The following is a 15,764-nucleotide window of genomic DNA, read 5'->3' as shown; positions in this document are numbered from 1 at the left end:
CATGATTCCCAAAGCGACTCAGACAGCCCTAGATCCAGTCTAGGTCTTTCCTATACTCTGGGCAAATCCTTTAGGAAAAGTGACCCACATATTCCCGGTCCAGCCTTTGGGCTGAACTGGTCTTGGCTCTAGAACACTAGGGAAACAGGCCGCCTCGGTGGCTGTCGGTTGAGTGTTGACTTCAGTTCGGGTCACTATCTCGTGGTTCGTGGGTTCGAGCCCTGCGCTGGGCTCTGTGCTGACAGCTCGGAGCCTGCAGCTTGCTTCGGATTCTGTGTCTCCCTCTCTCTCTGCCCCTCCCCCGTTCACTTGCACTCCTTCTCTCTCTCTCAAAAATAAACATTAAAAACAAAACAAAACAAAAAAAAAACCACCGGGGAAATAAATACGCGACCCTAGGCCCCAATATAAGTAAAATCCCAAAGATACCCAGGACTAGACTCAGCTCTATTAAGTCAAAGTCAAGATTGGAAAGAGCTTGGCAGAGTGGACAGTTTGAAGCTGGAGGGCGCTGGACGCCATTCACTTGGAGGATGCCACGGTGCCAACGGTTGGTCTCGACAGTCTCACACACACGTAGTCAGCTGCAGAACGCAGCCGAGGTGAGAAGGGGCCGGGAAGGGCGAGGTCTGGGAGCAGCGGTCACTCTCTGATTCAGCTTTCAAGGCACACTCGCAAAAGCGGTTGGAAGGAGGCCGACAGGAGACTCACGATGTCACCCTTTACCTACCAGCCATCCAGCAGGGCATTCGGACCGAGTAAGTGACAAACCTCTACGACAGGGGCAGCACGCTTCCCCCTCAGGTCTGGCCCCATGCTCTCGCGCAGACTTTTCTCCTCACCTTCCCGACGCCTTCGTCCTGGGGGGCACCTCCCACCACGTCGGTGGTGGACGGGCGAGAGAAGGAGCCGGCAGTCACTGCGTAGCCTGCAAAGGGCGGACATTAACCAAGGAGAGGATGAGACAGGGCAGAGGAGAAAAAGAGCCACCAGAGAAAAAAGGGTCTCAAGCATCCCTTAAATCTGGACAGTTACGACCCAGCTATTTTTGGAACATAAGCCACCAGGGAACAAACAGCCGTCAGTCTTCTCACATTGAAATGGCTCATCTCACAAAAAGTCATGTTCCCCAAGACATCAGGGGCAGGAAAGAGTGTTTTCTGAGGGTCCTCTTTAAAGCAGGTACTGTGCTAAATACTTTATACCTGCTTTTCTCTTTCTTTTAAAAATGTTTGTATGTATTTTTGAGAGAGAGAGAGCAAGCACAAGCCAGGAAGGGGCAGAGAGAGAGGGAGAAAGAAATCCCAAGTAGGCTCCACACTGTCAGTGCAGAGCCCAACGTGGGGCTCGAGCTCATGAACTGTGAGATTATGATCTTAGCTGAAACCCAGAGTCGGATGCTTAACCAACAGAGGCACCCAGGCACCCCTGTTTTTTCCTTTTTGAGACAGGAGTTTCATACAGTGAAGCACATACACCTGAAGTGGAGAACTCATTGAAAGTGGCCCCATGTACACAGCCATGTGACCACCACCCGGAGTGAACAGAAGCATAGAACTCTAACCAGAAGGTTCCCTCCTACCCTCTCAAGTCAATGCCCTCCCTCAGGCAGACACCATTTGGATTCCTATCACTATATATTAGGTTTACGTGTTCTAGAAGCTCACTTAACATCACACCTGTGACATTCATCCAGACTGAGTGTAAGAGTCGTTTCTTTTTATTGTCGAGCAATGGTCCACCGTATGAATAGGTCATAACACCTTTATTCTCCCGCTGCTGGGCACCTGGGCTGTTTCCAGTTGTTCCTGCTTTACTCCAAATAAAGCTGCTGTGAACATTCCTATGCATGTCTTTGGACGCCAGCATCTTTTAATGACACAGTTCTATGAGGAAGGTATGATCATGTCTTCCCTTTTACAGAGGTAGGAACTGAGACTAAATGTGGTTCAGTAACATGCCCAAGATAACCTGGCAAGATTCCAATCCAATCTGTGCATCTCGAAAGCCCTTGCCGGTAACCACTATGCCACCCTCCCTCCTAAGAGAAGGCAGAAAGAAGATGACAGTGGGTGGGTGGGTGGGTGGGTGGATGAGGGAAGAGTTTGGACGCAAAAGGAGCCTAGAAACAAAGGCAAAATTTGTCTGAGCTTAGTCTAAATGTCTCCTGCTTCGCAAGCAGGCTGAAAATTCTCCTTTAGCTAGCATATATTCCCAAACCTTGTCCCCACATTTATACCCTAATGCTGTGATCACAGGCTGTTTGGATTTTGTGATGACACCCTGTTGTGATCAATCCTTATTGACCACGTGGCCTGACCACATTACCTAAGAGTATTATGCGTGATGGCAAAGCCTCGAGTGACCCTTGAAAGCCTTTCAGCAACAAGGGTCTCTGGTACACAGGGAGAAGCCACGGGCCCTCAAGTTCAAAGGACCTATCCCAGACCCTAAAGCCAAACCCAAACCAAGCTCTCGGCTGCCTTCTCTCCACTCTCCAATCTACCAAACATACGCTGGAACTCCCTGCTGTGTACCAAGCACTCTATCAAGTCCTGGAAACGTCAGACCAACTCCCTACCTCCAAGGTGCTCCCAGCCGAGTGAGGGGTCCATACCAGCGGTCAGTGCTGTCTCCACAGCCCAGGAGGCAGCCCTGCACTGGGACTCTGGGCTCTGAAACCACAGGTTTAAGCCCCCCACTCCGCTCTTTACAAGCCACGTGATCTTAGCAAGTTGCGTACTTTTCTGTACCTCGGTTTCTCTGCCTACAAAACGTGGGTAATGATAGTTGCCTCGTACGGTTGTCTCAGGAATTCAAAGAAATAGTATCCAGGAATACCTGGATGGCTCATTCAGTCAAGCATCCAGCTCTTGATTTCATCTCAGGTCATGATCTCTTGCTTCATGAGACTGAGCTCCGTGTCGGGCTCTGTGCTGACAGCATAGAGCCTGCTTGGGATTCTCCCTCTCTCTATGCCCCTCCCCTGCTTGCACTCTCTCTAAATAAATATTTTTTTTTAAAGAAAAGAGAAAATAATATCCAGAATGATAGCTTTCAGGACATGAACTAAGGAAAAGAGCCACATAAAGTCTTCACGCCCACAAAGACAGCCTATCTCTTGGTTGTATCTATCTTCTTTCTAAAAGGTTAAAAGAGCTGAGAACAGAAGAGAAATCTTCTGAGCCTGTGGTTCACCTTCAGCATTACCCTGCCATCCATCATGCTAATTATTGCTTCTTATCATTTCTATTTTCAACTGCTGTTGAGACCGGGAGGCGGAGGCTGTACCCAAAGAAACGCCATGGAAAACCAGGATTCTATTGCACTCAGGTTGTATCTGAACTTGAGGAACGGCTCAAACAAGAAAATAAAATGTCTGCCTCCAGCTCTGCAACATGGTCACGGTTCTAATCCAGAGCCCTCCTTTGTTCTCTCCCTGCTGGGTGTGAGGCTCCACGTGAGGTGCCCGGAGGGAAAGTGGACCGAATTGGAACAATACCCGTAAAAGCCAATAAACCCTTCTTTCCCCCCGTAAAGCAATAGTGTGTGAGCTTGGCGAGAATCGCTCCCGTTTCCCCTTCTCACCTGTCCCCGTCCCTGAGCTACTCACCCAGGTACGTGTACCGCCTGTTCATGATCGCTTCGTCGTTCAGCTTGAAATAGGTGTTGTCCGTAAGGTTTAGCACCTTGACCGTGCCGGCCCAATAAAATGACCCTGGGGCACCCATCACCACCAGCTCCTGCCGAAGAGAGACCCAGAGGTGAATGCGGAAGGAAGCGGAAGAGGGAGTGCAGGTGAGAGCAGGGAGAACCACAGCCACATCAAAGAACTCCATGAAAGACGCCTCACACCCCGGCCTTTCTTTCGCTGAGCAATAAAAATGACTTCAGCGGGTCCCCTGGCATGACGGGATCCACCAAACACCCAGGGTCGGCAGGGATACAGACGGGGAGAACGCAGCGAGGTGACGACAGAGTGACTCACGTACCAGGTCCCTAGCCCACCCACGGGTGAGCTCACGCACATCCCCTCACCTTTACGCCTGTATCAAACGAGGAAATGGCATCAGTGCACATCCTTATAAATCACAGAATTCCAGGAAACAGAGCTCGTGAAAAGACAGCACCCCCCTCAGCATCTTGGCCACCGACCCCACCTCCCCCACGCAGAGCGAGGAGAAAACAAGTGACCAGAAGCATCTCTGTGCACACTGTGCACCAGCACTCCGGGGAGAGCCCCACGTCCTCGCTCAGGACGCTCTTCCCAGGAAGGGCTCTGAAGCTCGCATTTGTGGCTGCTGTGACCCACTGCGAACTCACGACAGAAGTACGAGGGCAGAGAGGTTAAGGGAAGGACAGGGACTCGAGACAGCAGGAGACAGCACTGCTATTAAAAACAGACCCAGGGGGCACCTCGGCAGTTAAGCGTCTGACTCTTGGTTTCGGCTCAGGTCGCGATCTCACGGTTTGTGAGTTCAAGCCCTGTGTCGGGCTCTGTGCTGACAGTGTGGAGCCTGCTTGGGATTCTCTCTCTCTCTCTCTCTCTCTCTCTCTCTCTCTCTCTCTCTTTCTTTCTCTCTCTCTCTCTCTGTCCCTCCCCTGCTCATGCTTTATCTCTCATTCTCTCTCAAACTTAAAAAAAAAAAAAACAGACCCAAAAACACAGAGACACGGCCATCTCCAGCGTTTGGAGTGGGGGCAAATGGCCCTGCGCCCTCGACGGGGCCGAGAGCAGGTTTGTGCTACAAAACCACCCAATGAGCAACGCTGATGGGCATTCCAAGTGCTCCCAAGTGATGTACCTGCCTAAGGGGGTCAGCGTGGACAAAGCATGGTTTTACCCACAAGAACAGGCATCATCACTGTGCTAAAGAAAGTTGGACATGACCTACATGTCGAACAGCGGGGATTCTAAATCATGGCACATCCAATTCAACAGAATCCTGCAGCAATAAAAACACTGTAGATCTGATAGCACTGAGACAGAATCACAAAGTGCTAAGTTAATAAGGACAGGCCACACAATATACAGTCAATGATCATGTTTTATAAAAGGAGAAAAGATGCATACAGGAGCAAGACAGACAAAACAAAGACGAGCAGCATAAGTCCCAAACGTTTATGGTTTTTTCCACTGGGTGATAAGGATTACAGGAATCCCTCCCTTCTTCCAGCACTTTTTTTTTTTAAGTTTATTTATTTATTTTGAGAGAGAGAGAGAGCACGCAAGTAGGGAAGGGGCAGAGAGAGAGGATCTGAAGCCGGCCCCACGCCTGTCAGTACAGAGCCCGACGTGGGGCTTACACTCAATGAACTATGAGATCATCACCTGAGTTGAAGCCAGACGCTTAACCAAGTGAGCCCCCCAGGCGCCCCATCTCTCTCTTTACATCTCTCTCTCATCCCTAAAATTTATTTTGTTTTTCAAAATTCCAGAACAATGACTGGACACTGACAAGGAAGTCCCCTCCCAAAACGCCCACTGTGTTCCAAATGGAGCACACAGTGTGGCCGCTGCAGGCAGGGTGGTGCCCAGTACAGCGTTGTGTCCACTGGATGACCCTGGCTGAGGCCTGCCTGCCTGCCTGCCTGCCTGCCTTCCTTCCTTCCTTCCTTCCTTCCTTCCTCCCTCCCTCCCTCCCTCCCTTCCTTCCCCAACGGGGAACACCGTCTCTTGATTATATTTTCCAAAGTAGCTACACTGCACTAAGAATCAATAAAAGTTATTTTCCTAACAAAATCATGAATTTTTCCTCCAACAATATGAAGCACCTGCGATTACATATGGAAGCTTCTGCTAGAGACACAGACCAACAAAGTCCCTTTGTATGGCCTTCCCTGGGGAAAGGGACACGGAAACGTACAAAATACTTTAGACAAAAAAATTCCATCCAAAAGGGTTCGAAGACAACTTTAACAGAAACCTCTCAGCTGCACAAAAACACCAAAGGAGAGGGCCACGCAGACACTGGAGACCAGACACTCCAATGTCATCAAGGCCTCTTGCTCCCAAGACACGGCCACCCCTCCTTTGGCCCTTAGGGTCCCCCACATGCTGTCCTATTTCAGAAACGTCCTTCCAGGTTGACCCCCCCTCTGCAGAGCTGGCCTCAACACTGTGGGCGCCTGGGTGGCTCAGTCGGTTAAGCGTCCGACTTCAGCTCAGGTCATGATCTCACACTCCGTGAGTTCGAGCCCCACGTCCGCTGTGTGCTGACAGCTCGGAGCCTGGAGCCTGCTTCCGATTCTGTGCCTCCCTCTCTCTCTGCCCCTCCCCTGCTCATGCTCTCTCAAAAAGAAACATTAAAAAATTAAAAAAAAAAAAAAGCATATCACTTTACACACTCAGAACGCATCACTGAAAACACACAGGTGGTGGTACTTTTATTAAGTCCCACCCCCTGTACTCATCTGTGCTGTGCAGGGACTGTGCTAGTTCTAGAAGGAGTGTTAGATAAATGATCAGTTCATCAGAGGGGAGAGCCTTTTTCCTTGGGCTTGAACTCGGAAAGGAAATTGGAATCGGTGTCCCAACACACAGGCCACGGAAGAACATAAGGACCAGTATCCCTGGTGCCAATCGCACACACCATATAACAGCTTTCTCTACCTGCAGCCCCTCCTAAGCCAAAGCCTTGAGCACCACCAGAGACCCCCGTGAGGCTCTTTAGGACACCAGGTGGTAGGCACATTGCTTTCTGATGATTTAAAATCAATCCAGCATCGGGGCCCCTGGGTGGCTCAGTTAAACATCCGACTCTTGATTTTGGAATCAGGGGCCCAGGTCACGATCTCACAGTTCGTAGGATCGAGCTCCACACCGGGCTCTGCGCTGACAGCACAGAGCCTGCTTGGGATTCTCTCTTCCCCTCTCTCTCTCTCAAAATAAATATTTAAAAATATATATTTAAAAAATAAAATAAAATAAATCCAGCTTAAAGACTCAGAACTATATGTCTAATATATCCCTGCACCCACCCTCTCACAAACGTCACAAAGAGTCTAAGAAGGCAATCCCTCTCCTCAAAATCCTTTATTTTTTGTTAACGTTTTATTTACTTTTGAGAGAGAAAGAGAAAAAGAGAGAGAGAGAGAGAGAGAGAGAGAGAGAAGTCATGAGCAGGGGAGGGGAAGAGAGAGAGGGATACACAAAGCAGGCTCCAGGCTCTGAGCTGTCAGCACAGAGCCCGACACGGGGCTCGAACCCATGAGCCATGAGATCATAACCTGAGCCAAAGTCAGACGCTTAACCGACTGAGCCACCCAGGCACCCCATCTCCTCAAAAACCTTTAAAACCAACAGCTCTTATCTATCTTGCCTCTCCTCTTTGTGTTCATGCCTCCTTCTCCCTTGGTTCAAACTAGATAACCTGAAGCTGAGCCTGAGACCCACAGGGAGAGGCAGGCTACTGTCCTCCTGAAACTCCCTGGATTCGGTTTTCCCGGTCACCAGGGATGGCCTGCACCCTTGTGGCACTGTTCACAAGCGCCAGGAAAATGGCCTCAACGCTTAGCCCCTCACCACCCAGAAACAGCCCATGCAAATGGCGCACAGAAATGCAAGTTTCTCTGCAAGGCAAAGGCCACCCCGCCTGACTCACATGTAGAATCCCTTCTGTAAACAGTGAGGGCCTTTTCCCTAGGTACACATGTTAGCAGAACTTCCAGAGGTACAAGGGCGTGGGGTGTGCCTCAGGAGCCACAGGCTTTTCTCTGTGAGCTGTAAGTTGGCCTGAGCGGAGGTGGGGGCAGGGCAGATGGGCACTCAGGCTCTGCAACAGAAGTCTGTGTCCCAGATTTCACCCAGATGTCTCCAGGCTCCCGCGGTAGTGCTCCTACACGGGTGGGCCGGTCCACGTCTCCTCTAGCTACTCACAAGGATCTGTCTCTGTCCTCCAGAGCTACAAAAATAAAGGTCCCAGGAAGCTCTCCCTTATCCTCAGTAACAGGCTAAAACTCACGTGGTATCCCTAACGCAGACAGCTTTGGTAACCCCTGGGTCACAGACCTTCAGGCCAAGCAGGCGCCTTGGGCCAGCGTCCTTGGGGGCAACGTGGCCACATCCGGAAGGCCACAGAAGCAGTTGCCAGCCCTGTGCAGGAACAGCCGAGCCCACAGCAAAAGCAAGCCCAAGTGACGAGGTCAGCGGGAGGGCAGGCGAGGGGACAAGTCCTGCTTGACCCTTTCAACCACATTTCCTGCACGGCCTCCGACAGCTGAAGTTCCAGAAACAAGAGAGGCCGTGAGTTCAAAGACCTCGTGTTTAGGGAGGCAAAGCCCAGGGCAGCCAGGAGACGGTGGCCGGGTCAGAGGGCTGAGCCTCCCACTCCCTGGCCCCACAACCCCACATCACATGCCCTCCAGCCCCACTGCTGTTTGCCCAACCGGCACATGCTGAGACTCCGTGGCTCCCAGAGCCTCGAGTTCCAATAGGTGCTCCCGTTCCTCTGGTCACCAGCAGCCGGCACAGGCACCTGGGTTCCCATCCGGCCCTGCCCTTCCCGCTCCTCCTACCAAGACCCCCTTCTGCCTGGCCCCGATGCCCTGCCTTCCCTGACCTTCTGGCTGGTGAGACCATAAGGACACTCCCTCCCTGGGAACTCCTTCTCTCCCTTAGTTCTCCACCAACGGCTCTGATGAGCCCTCATTTCTGTAACGAGTCTACTTTTTCTCCCCCGCTGGCTAAAGGAGGCATCCTTCCCCCTACCCCATCCCCAGTTCCAGGCTGAGCATACCCAGCCCCCTTGCAGAGGTACTAGCAATGGCCAGATCCGAGTTTCCAACTCGGGTAGGATTGTGGTCTCTGCATCCAAGCATCTTCCAAAAACACCTCTGAGTGTCCCACCCATCACCTCACACCTATCCCTTTACCTCCTCCGGTGATTCATCTCTAGACAGCCTTCTTCCCACTGGGGCACTACTGTTCTCCAGAACCCTGGCTCAACACATACTTCGTCTATACCACAGTCCCCTGGCCATCCACCCCACTGATACGGCCTTGATATTCTCCACTTGCTCCGCTCGCTTCTTATTCCCGCCCTGTTGTTTTGTGGCTGGACCCCATCACAGACCCCTCCCCCGGCCTCCCTCCAGGCCCTCCCACTTTTAAAGTCCTGGCCACACCAGCCCACCCAGGCTTTCTCTCTCAGCACTGCCATCCATGGTGTCCGTGACCTGCTTGTGGGCTGACAGTGTTTCCCTGTTGCCTACTGAGCTGAGTCATACTTTACTAGACCTTCCTGGAGGAGCGACAGCCCCAGAAGTTACCCCATCTAAATGTGCAACAGAGATGGAAGAAGTGTATGAGCCTGGCATATGGCAGGATAGGATTTCAAGCCAGTGGGGTGAGAAAACTTGGTCAGCAGACCAATATGACAGCAAGCAACTACACGTTTAGGAAAACAACGGAGTTTGTTTCCAGCATATAATGTCTGCGAAAACAAATGCGAGAGATAAATCTTTTTTTTTCCTTAAATTTTTTTAATGTTTATTTATTTTTGAGAGAGACAGAGACAGAATGCGAGCGGGTTAGGGGCCGAGAGAGAGGGAGACACAGAATCCAAAGCAGGCTCCAGGCTCCGAGCTGTCAGCACAGAGTCCGACGCGGGGCTCGAACTCACAAACCGTGAGATCATGACCCGAGCCAAAGTCGGACGCTCAACCGACTTCATGAACCACCCAGGTGCCCCTGACAGGGCTCGATTTTGAAATATTCCTCAGGCTGCTGTGCAGAAAACACAGGGTGGGAGTTGAGAACAGATGCAGGCTGAGGTGATGGAAATGTTCTCAGGCTAGAGAGGCCATGGTTACACAACACTGTGAATGCAGCAAATACCACTGGATTGTTTGCTTCAATATGGTCAATATAGGGTCACCCGGGCGGCTCAATCAGTTAAACACTGACTCTTGATTTTGGCTCAGGTCATGATTTCACCATTTATTTAGTGGGACTGAGCCCACGTTGGGCTGTGCACGGACAGCACAGAGCCTGCTTGGGATTCTCTCTCTCCCTTTCTCTCTGCCCCTCCTCCCACTCAGGCTCTCTCTCTCTCTCTCTCAATATAAACTTTTAAAAAATGGTCAAAATGGTCAATTTCATGTTATGTATATTTTACTACAAAAAAAAAAAAAAGCAGATGCAGGGAGACTAGCTCAAACCAGAGCATCTCAGGGCACCTGGGGGGCTCAGTCGGTTGAGCGTCCGACTTCAGCTCAAGTCATGATCTCACAGTTCGTGAGTTCGAGCCCCACATCAGGCTCTGTGCTGACAGCTCGGAGCCTGGAGCCTGCTTCCGATTCTGTGTCTCCCTCTCTCTCTGCCCCTCCCCTGCTCACACTCTGTCTGTCTCTCTCTCTCTCTCTCTCAAAAATAAACAAACATCAGCGGTGCCTGGGTGGCTCAGTCGGTTGAGCATCCAACTTCGGCTCAGGTCATGCATAATCTCATGGTTTGTGAGTTCGAGCCCCGCATCAGGCTCTGTGCTGACAGCTTGGTTTCTGTGTCTCCTTCTCTCTCTGTTCCTCCCCTGCTCATGCTCTGTCTCTCTCAAAAATAAATAAAGATTAAAAAAAATTTTTTTAATAAATAAGCATCAAACCAGCGCATCTCCAGGTGACGACCGTGGCTTTTCCAGAGGGTGATGATGGTGGGGAACTGAGACGGTCACATGTGGGATATGTTTCGGAGGTTCAAATAACAGGAGTGCAGATGAATTCTAAATGAAAAGTACTCTTTCGTTTGGGCCTGGACAACCACCTGGATGACGGGGCCACTTACAGGACCTGACACGGAACTTCGCACACGGCACATAATCAAAATGGTGCCTGAGAAACGAGGGGCTGATGCAAAGGGGACACTCAAAGTGGGAAAGACTCACTTAAGAACAGTCCCTCAAGATGTGCCGGCAGCCAAAGGTCATGGTACCACTACACAGGCACATGAGTATTCAAGTGCACGGTCCTTTGCAATTTGGGAAAGGGGCTGGCTGAGCTGCATACAAAATCCTACGATCTCTCCACCTAGGACACAGGAATGATAGGAGGTGACGCTTAATACATCCTCCTCACTGCCAGCAACAAGACACACACTTGACTAAGTATCATCCCACCTGCACTCCCGTGAATCAAGTCCTTCCATGGGTCTCCGAGTCAAGAGGACTCCTTAGAGAAACTGTCCAAATAGCTGTATTCTCCAGATGAGCCCGCCCACCCTCCCCCGGTGCTTTCTGGCCAGCAGGCGCCCCCGCCGGTTTCCATAAGCTTCCCTGGATGCGACTGGAGGCATCATCTCAAGAAGCTCCCAAGACCACCATCAGCCAGGAAATGAACACCACCAGCAGGAGGGCAGAGATGCCCAGCGGCCGACACCCACCTCGGTGAAGAAGCCTGCTATCCCAGCCTGGCAGGAGCCGTGTTCCTCTCCGTACTTCTTCTTATACTCTAGAGGGGGGGAAGGAAAGAAGCAAACCACAGCCTCGTCAGTCTGTACCGGTCGTGTGTGGAGCGGCTGAGCGTGCTGGCCACTTCCCCGTGCACCGCTGTGGGCCCGGCCCAGGGACGCCTTCCAGGCTGGGGTGTGGAAGGAAAGTCTCAGGAATCCACCAGACCTCAAAACTCCAGGCTCTGGTGCCATCGGGCCGTGAGGCTCCCAAGCGCCCCAGCGGACTTCCTGCACGCATGTAGGGGCGAGAGGAGCGGCAGCCGTGGTAATTAAGCGGGAGGCGGGTGACGATTATTTCATTTACTCCAGACAGGATGGAGCGCCCCGGGAGGAAAAGGAGCTGAACACATGACCCAGAAATGGAATGATGTGGCCATCCCTGTGTGGAGTCCCCTGGAAGACAACCCCTCCTTAGAGCTGGAGGCAATATGATTCCTGCCATCCAGCCAGAAACCAGCCATCGGAGCCCGGGGCTGCAGGAAGAGGGGACCCCACCAGACCTGCCCCGCACTCGGTTACACTATCACTGATGGGGTATGGTGACGCTATACATTGACCCCTGTATCTTCCATAAAAGGGGAAGCTCTCTCCAGGTCAAAATAAACACAAGCGGTTAAGTTCTTTTTCCTCTACCGTTCCCTCGCCGTTCCCAACACTCTGACCCGACAAAGGGGGCATTCTGTTGCTGATGTTCTATTCTTCAGTTGGAAGGAAGATGTTTTCGCACGTTCTAGGCACTGTTAGCTGCGTCCACGCACGCCATTGCCTTGGTCTCTTATCCCTGGGAGCCCATACTGTCATCGGTTAAATAGGTAAAACTCCTGAGGCTCAGAGAGGTTAGGTGAATTGTTCAAGGTCACACAGCTAGTAAATGGCAAAGCCAAGATTCACATTTGTTCACCTCTGTGGACTATCAAAGGCTCTGTGGAGTGAGTGATTACTCAAAACCCATACAGTGACCAGCCGGCTGAAATAATTACATGGGTAAAGACACGGAGAGAGAGAGACATTCTGCTCAGGTGACTCTGATTAATTACACATGAAACCAACACTGTCAGATACAGGTTCATGGCTGCCTGCCCCTGGGCACCTGCAGGCCTGGGCTACCCAACAGAATAACCCAGTGATCCCCATGTCACCCCGGGGCTCTTGGCACATTAAAGGCAATATACTTTGGCTCTGCTACCATTAAAGGCAATATACTTAATTTTGAAACAAAATAAATAATCCAGAGGAACAACGAAGCTATGATTGCAACAAAAAGCCACTTCCTGCAGCTCGAGTGTGCACTAGAGGAGAAGGGGGAAAAGGACCCTGGGGAAATATACAGAGTAGTTCAGTTTCTAACAACACTCACTGCAGAGCCTGGTAACATTTTCCAGTAAGTGGCCATTAACCGACTGCTAAATTACAACGGAATGTCAATTGAGTTACTCCTCTTCCTTGAGAGGGCTAAATCAGTTCCTCCAGCTTGTTCTGTTATTACAAGGAGAACTCACAGGCCTGTCAGCAAGCAACCCAGGGACAACGGACCCCGCCTGTTTTCTGCAAAAATCTTGCACCGGGGCTGGAAGTGGGGCTTATGCAAAGTCATAAAGACATCACGCATCAAACTGTCTGATGGCAAGAAATAATAAAAATTAATACTGAATCCTACATCAAATAGCATAATGGCAAGAAGGATCAAAATGTCCCAACCCGAACAAACAGTTATATTACATCTGGAAGGTCCGGCAAAAAGCGTATCCACCCCCACTGCCTCCGGGGGTTAAACAGCCAAATGTAACTCTCATGCAAATGAACCGAAGAAAATTCAGACCCCACCAGCTGAACGAAGGGACAGAGCAGGACACATCGGTTCAGCCTCATCAATGTATGACATGAGTAAGGACTGCACAGGAATCTTTGACATTTCAAAGAAAATAGTCTCAAGGTCTCCTTTGTAACAGGGACTCCAAAAATAGCAGATATGAAAACGTGTCTTTCTCCATCTCATCCCCAAACTGTGCTGGTCAGCTCTACGCCAGGAGCAGGACGCAGTGCTCCCACTCCCGGCCCCAAAAAAAGTCCTGAGCCAGCATCGAGGTACCCTTAGAGGCCAGCCCCAGGCTCCCCAAGCTGGGACGGCCTCATCAGAGGTCTGAGGGCCAGGGACACACAGAAAACAGGCACGATCCCACCGGCTTTGACTTTCTGAGACTCAAGGGTCTATACCTGCCTTCTTGGGATGCTCTAGAACAACGGATCAAACCACGTGGGGCTCCTGACTAGTACCCAGAGCGCTGACCTCCCAGAAACTTCTGTAACGCCGACTCACCCCTTCAACTTGGAACAGGATCCGGTCCTAACGCTTCCACCCCATCCCACCACACATAGTCTGCGGGGAGGAGAGGCAGTCACGGCAGTTCAAGTCTAGGAAGGATCAGCTGGTGTGACCGGATCAGACACTTGCATATTCTGAGCTGTCCACAGCCTTCCAGAACTCCTGCTCAGAACAGCTTCTGTGTCCAGGTGAGCCTGGAGGTGTATGTAAATCATACCCCCTCCCCATCGCAGCATGCGTTTGTTTATCACGGCTGATTCGACACCGAGATGAATTGGTTCATCTCACTGTCCCCAACACCAGCCTTGTGCCAGTTAGGAGCAAGTGCCAGCGCTGATATGCTAAGGGAACACGCAGGCAAGTGGCTCTGTGCACAGCCCCAAGGCCCAGGCGGAGACATAAGAGGGGCAAGCACATTCCTCCAGCCACGAAGCACCGGAACTCTCCAACCTACATGCTTTGGACCTTTGTCCCCACTGCTCTGCCAGCCCTGACCTCTGCCTTCCAATAGGTCAGGCTCCCTGACCACCAGCCCCAGCCTCGTTTCAAAAGGAGTTGTGTTCTGGGTACCAGGAATCCTGAGCTCCCCGCCCGGGGCCACCACTAACCCCAAAGGCCTAAGGGTGGTGGTGGTGGTGGTGGTGGTGGTGGTTGGGATTGGAGCAGGGCAGGGACCCACAGGATCGATGTTTCTGGGCTTTCTAAACCTAGATTGGCTAATTCTACCTCGGGCAATTCCGTTTCCTTTGGGGCCTCAGGAGGAAAGGGACAGAATGCTCAGATCCAGTTCCTGAGACGGCAGGAAAGCCTGTATACCACAGAGCTTTGAAAAGGGAGGCAGGCATGGAGACAAGAGGCTGCCCCATCCCAGCGTCCCCAAGAAACCCCCCGCCCAGGTCACAATCCCTTCCTCCACTGAGAAGTCCAGGCAGTGCAGGCTGGAAGGATGGGGTGGGACCTCCAGACGCCTGTGTCCCCAGAAGAACTTCTCCTGCACAAACACAGGCTGTGGGCCCCACATTGGCGACTCCTGGCCATGTCCACACAATCTCCACCTGCCCCAAGGATGTGGCCGGGCAGAGAGCTACAACAAGCCCGCACCTCCCCTGCCGCCGTGGAACAAAACATTTATCCACCTTGAAGCAGCAAAGGGGAATCAGGCTTGGCATGACAGCAGCCCACGGATGCAACAGCAAACCTAACACCGCTTAATCCAGCGGGACTGAATCCGAGAAGCCAAGATGTGGCTGAACAGGGGGACCCGGAAACCACACGGCGGAGGTGGGAACAGGTTGCCGTGGGTGGGTTTGAGTTTCTTGGCCGGCGGCACACGCCGATCCATTAAGTTGTGTGGCTCCTCCGTTCTAAAAACGGTAGTATTTTCCTTGGGTGAGCTGCTGCCTTTACTAAGCCCTGTCTAAACAGAAGGCAATTCAGAGAGGAAAAAAATAGTGGTTTCCAAGTGTTCACAACCCACGACTCAATACATGGACCTTACGCTAATGAATTTTAATTCGATCAAGAATTTAATTGGGTGGGGTCACCTCCTGCACCTCTTCCCCAATTGCTGGTGGGATAAAACCAGCCCATGGAAAGATCGAGATTTACATGCAGCGTAACATATTATTCCTTCTGATCTCTCTTCCTATTTCAGAAAGGTTCGGCTCTCAAAGATAGTCTTTGCAATGCGTCGATTTTAAAATTATTTTTCCCGTAGCTCCTGAACTTAGCCATGAAACAGAGACAAAAATAGCCTTCTAGTCTTAAGTCGTTTCTGAATTTTTGCTCAATTTCTGAGTGAATACCAAATAACTAATCATTCAGCTACAATTTAGAGGACAATGAATTCGGGAAGACAGATCTCTGCTAGTAAGAAGGGCAGCTCAACATGTAAAACTGAAAAGACAAAACTATCCTCAGTTGCAAGGGACCACAGTCTAAGTGGAAAAAAAAAAAAGTAAATAACCTAAATAGCTAGGTTAGAGAAGAAAGGAAACC

At 51.2% G+C, this 15,764-nt stretch overlaps 1 protein-coding gene across 1 annotated transcript in view; it reads right to left on the bottom strand.

Moving 5' to 3' along the window:
• Positions 1-15,764, bottom strand: part of ITGA9 (integrin subunit alpha 9) — a 305,474-nt gene that overhangs the window by 252,509 nt on the left and 37,201 nt on the right. The window contains exons 5-7 of the mRNA XM_030329294.1: positions 11,375-11,442; positions 3,614-3,743; positions 843-928 (exon numbers count right to left, since the gene is read on the bottom strand). Of these exons, the coding sequence (XP_030185154.1) occupies positions 843-928; positions 3,614-3,743; positions 11,375-11,442 (284 nt within the window). The remainder of the gene's footprint in view (positions 1-842; positions 929-3,613; positions 3,744-11,374; positions 11,443-15,764) is intronic.

Source organism: Lynx canadensis, chromosome C2 (assembly GCF_007474595.2).
Source record: "Lynx canadensis isolate LIC74 chromosome C2, mLynCan4.pri.v2, whole genome shotgun sequence".
Taxonomy (NCBI): Eukaryota; Metazoa; Chordata; class Mammalia; order Carnivora; family Felidae; genus Lynx; species Lynx canadensis.
This window is presented reverse-complemented; position numbering and strand designations above follow the sequence as displayed.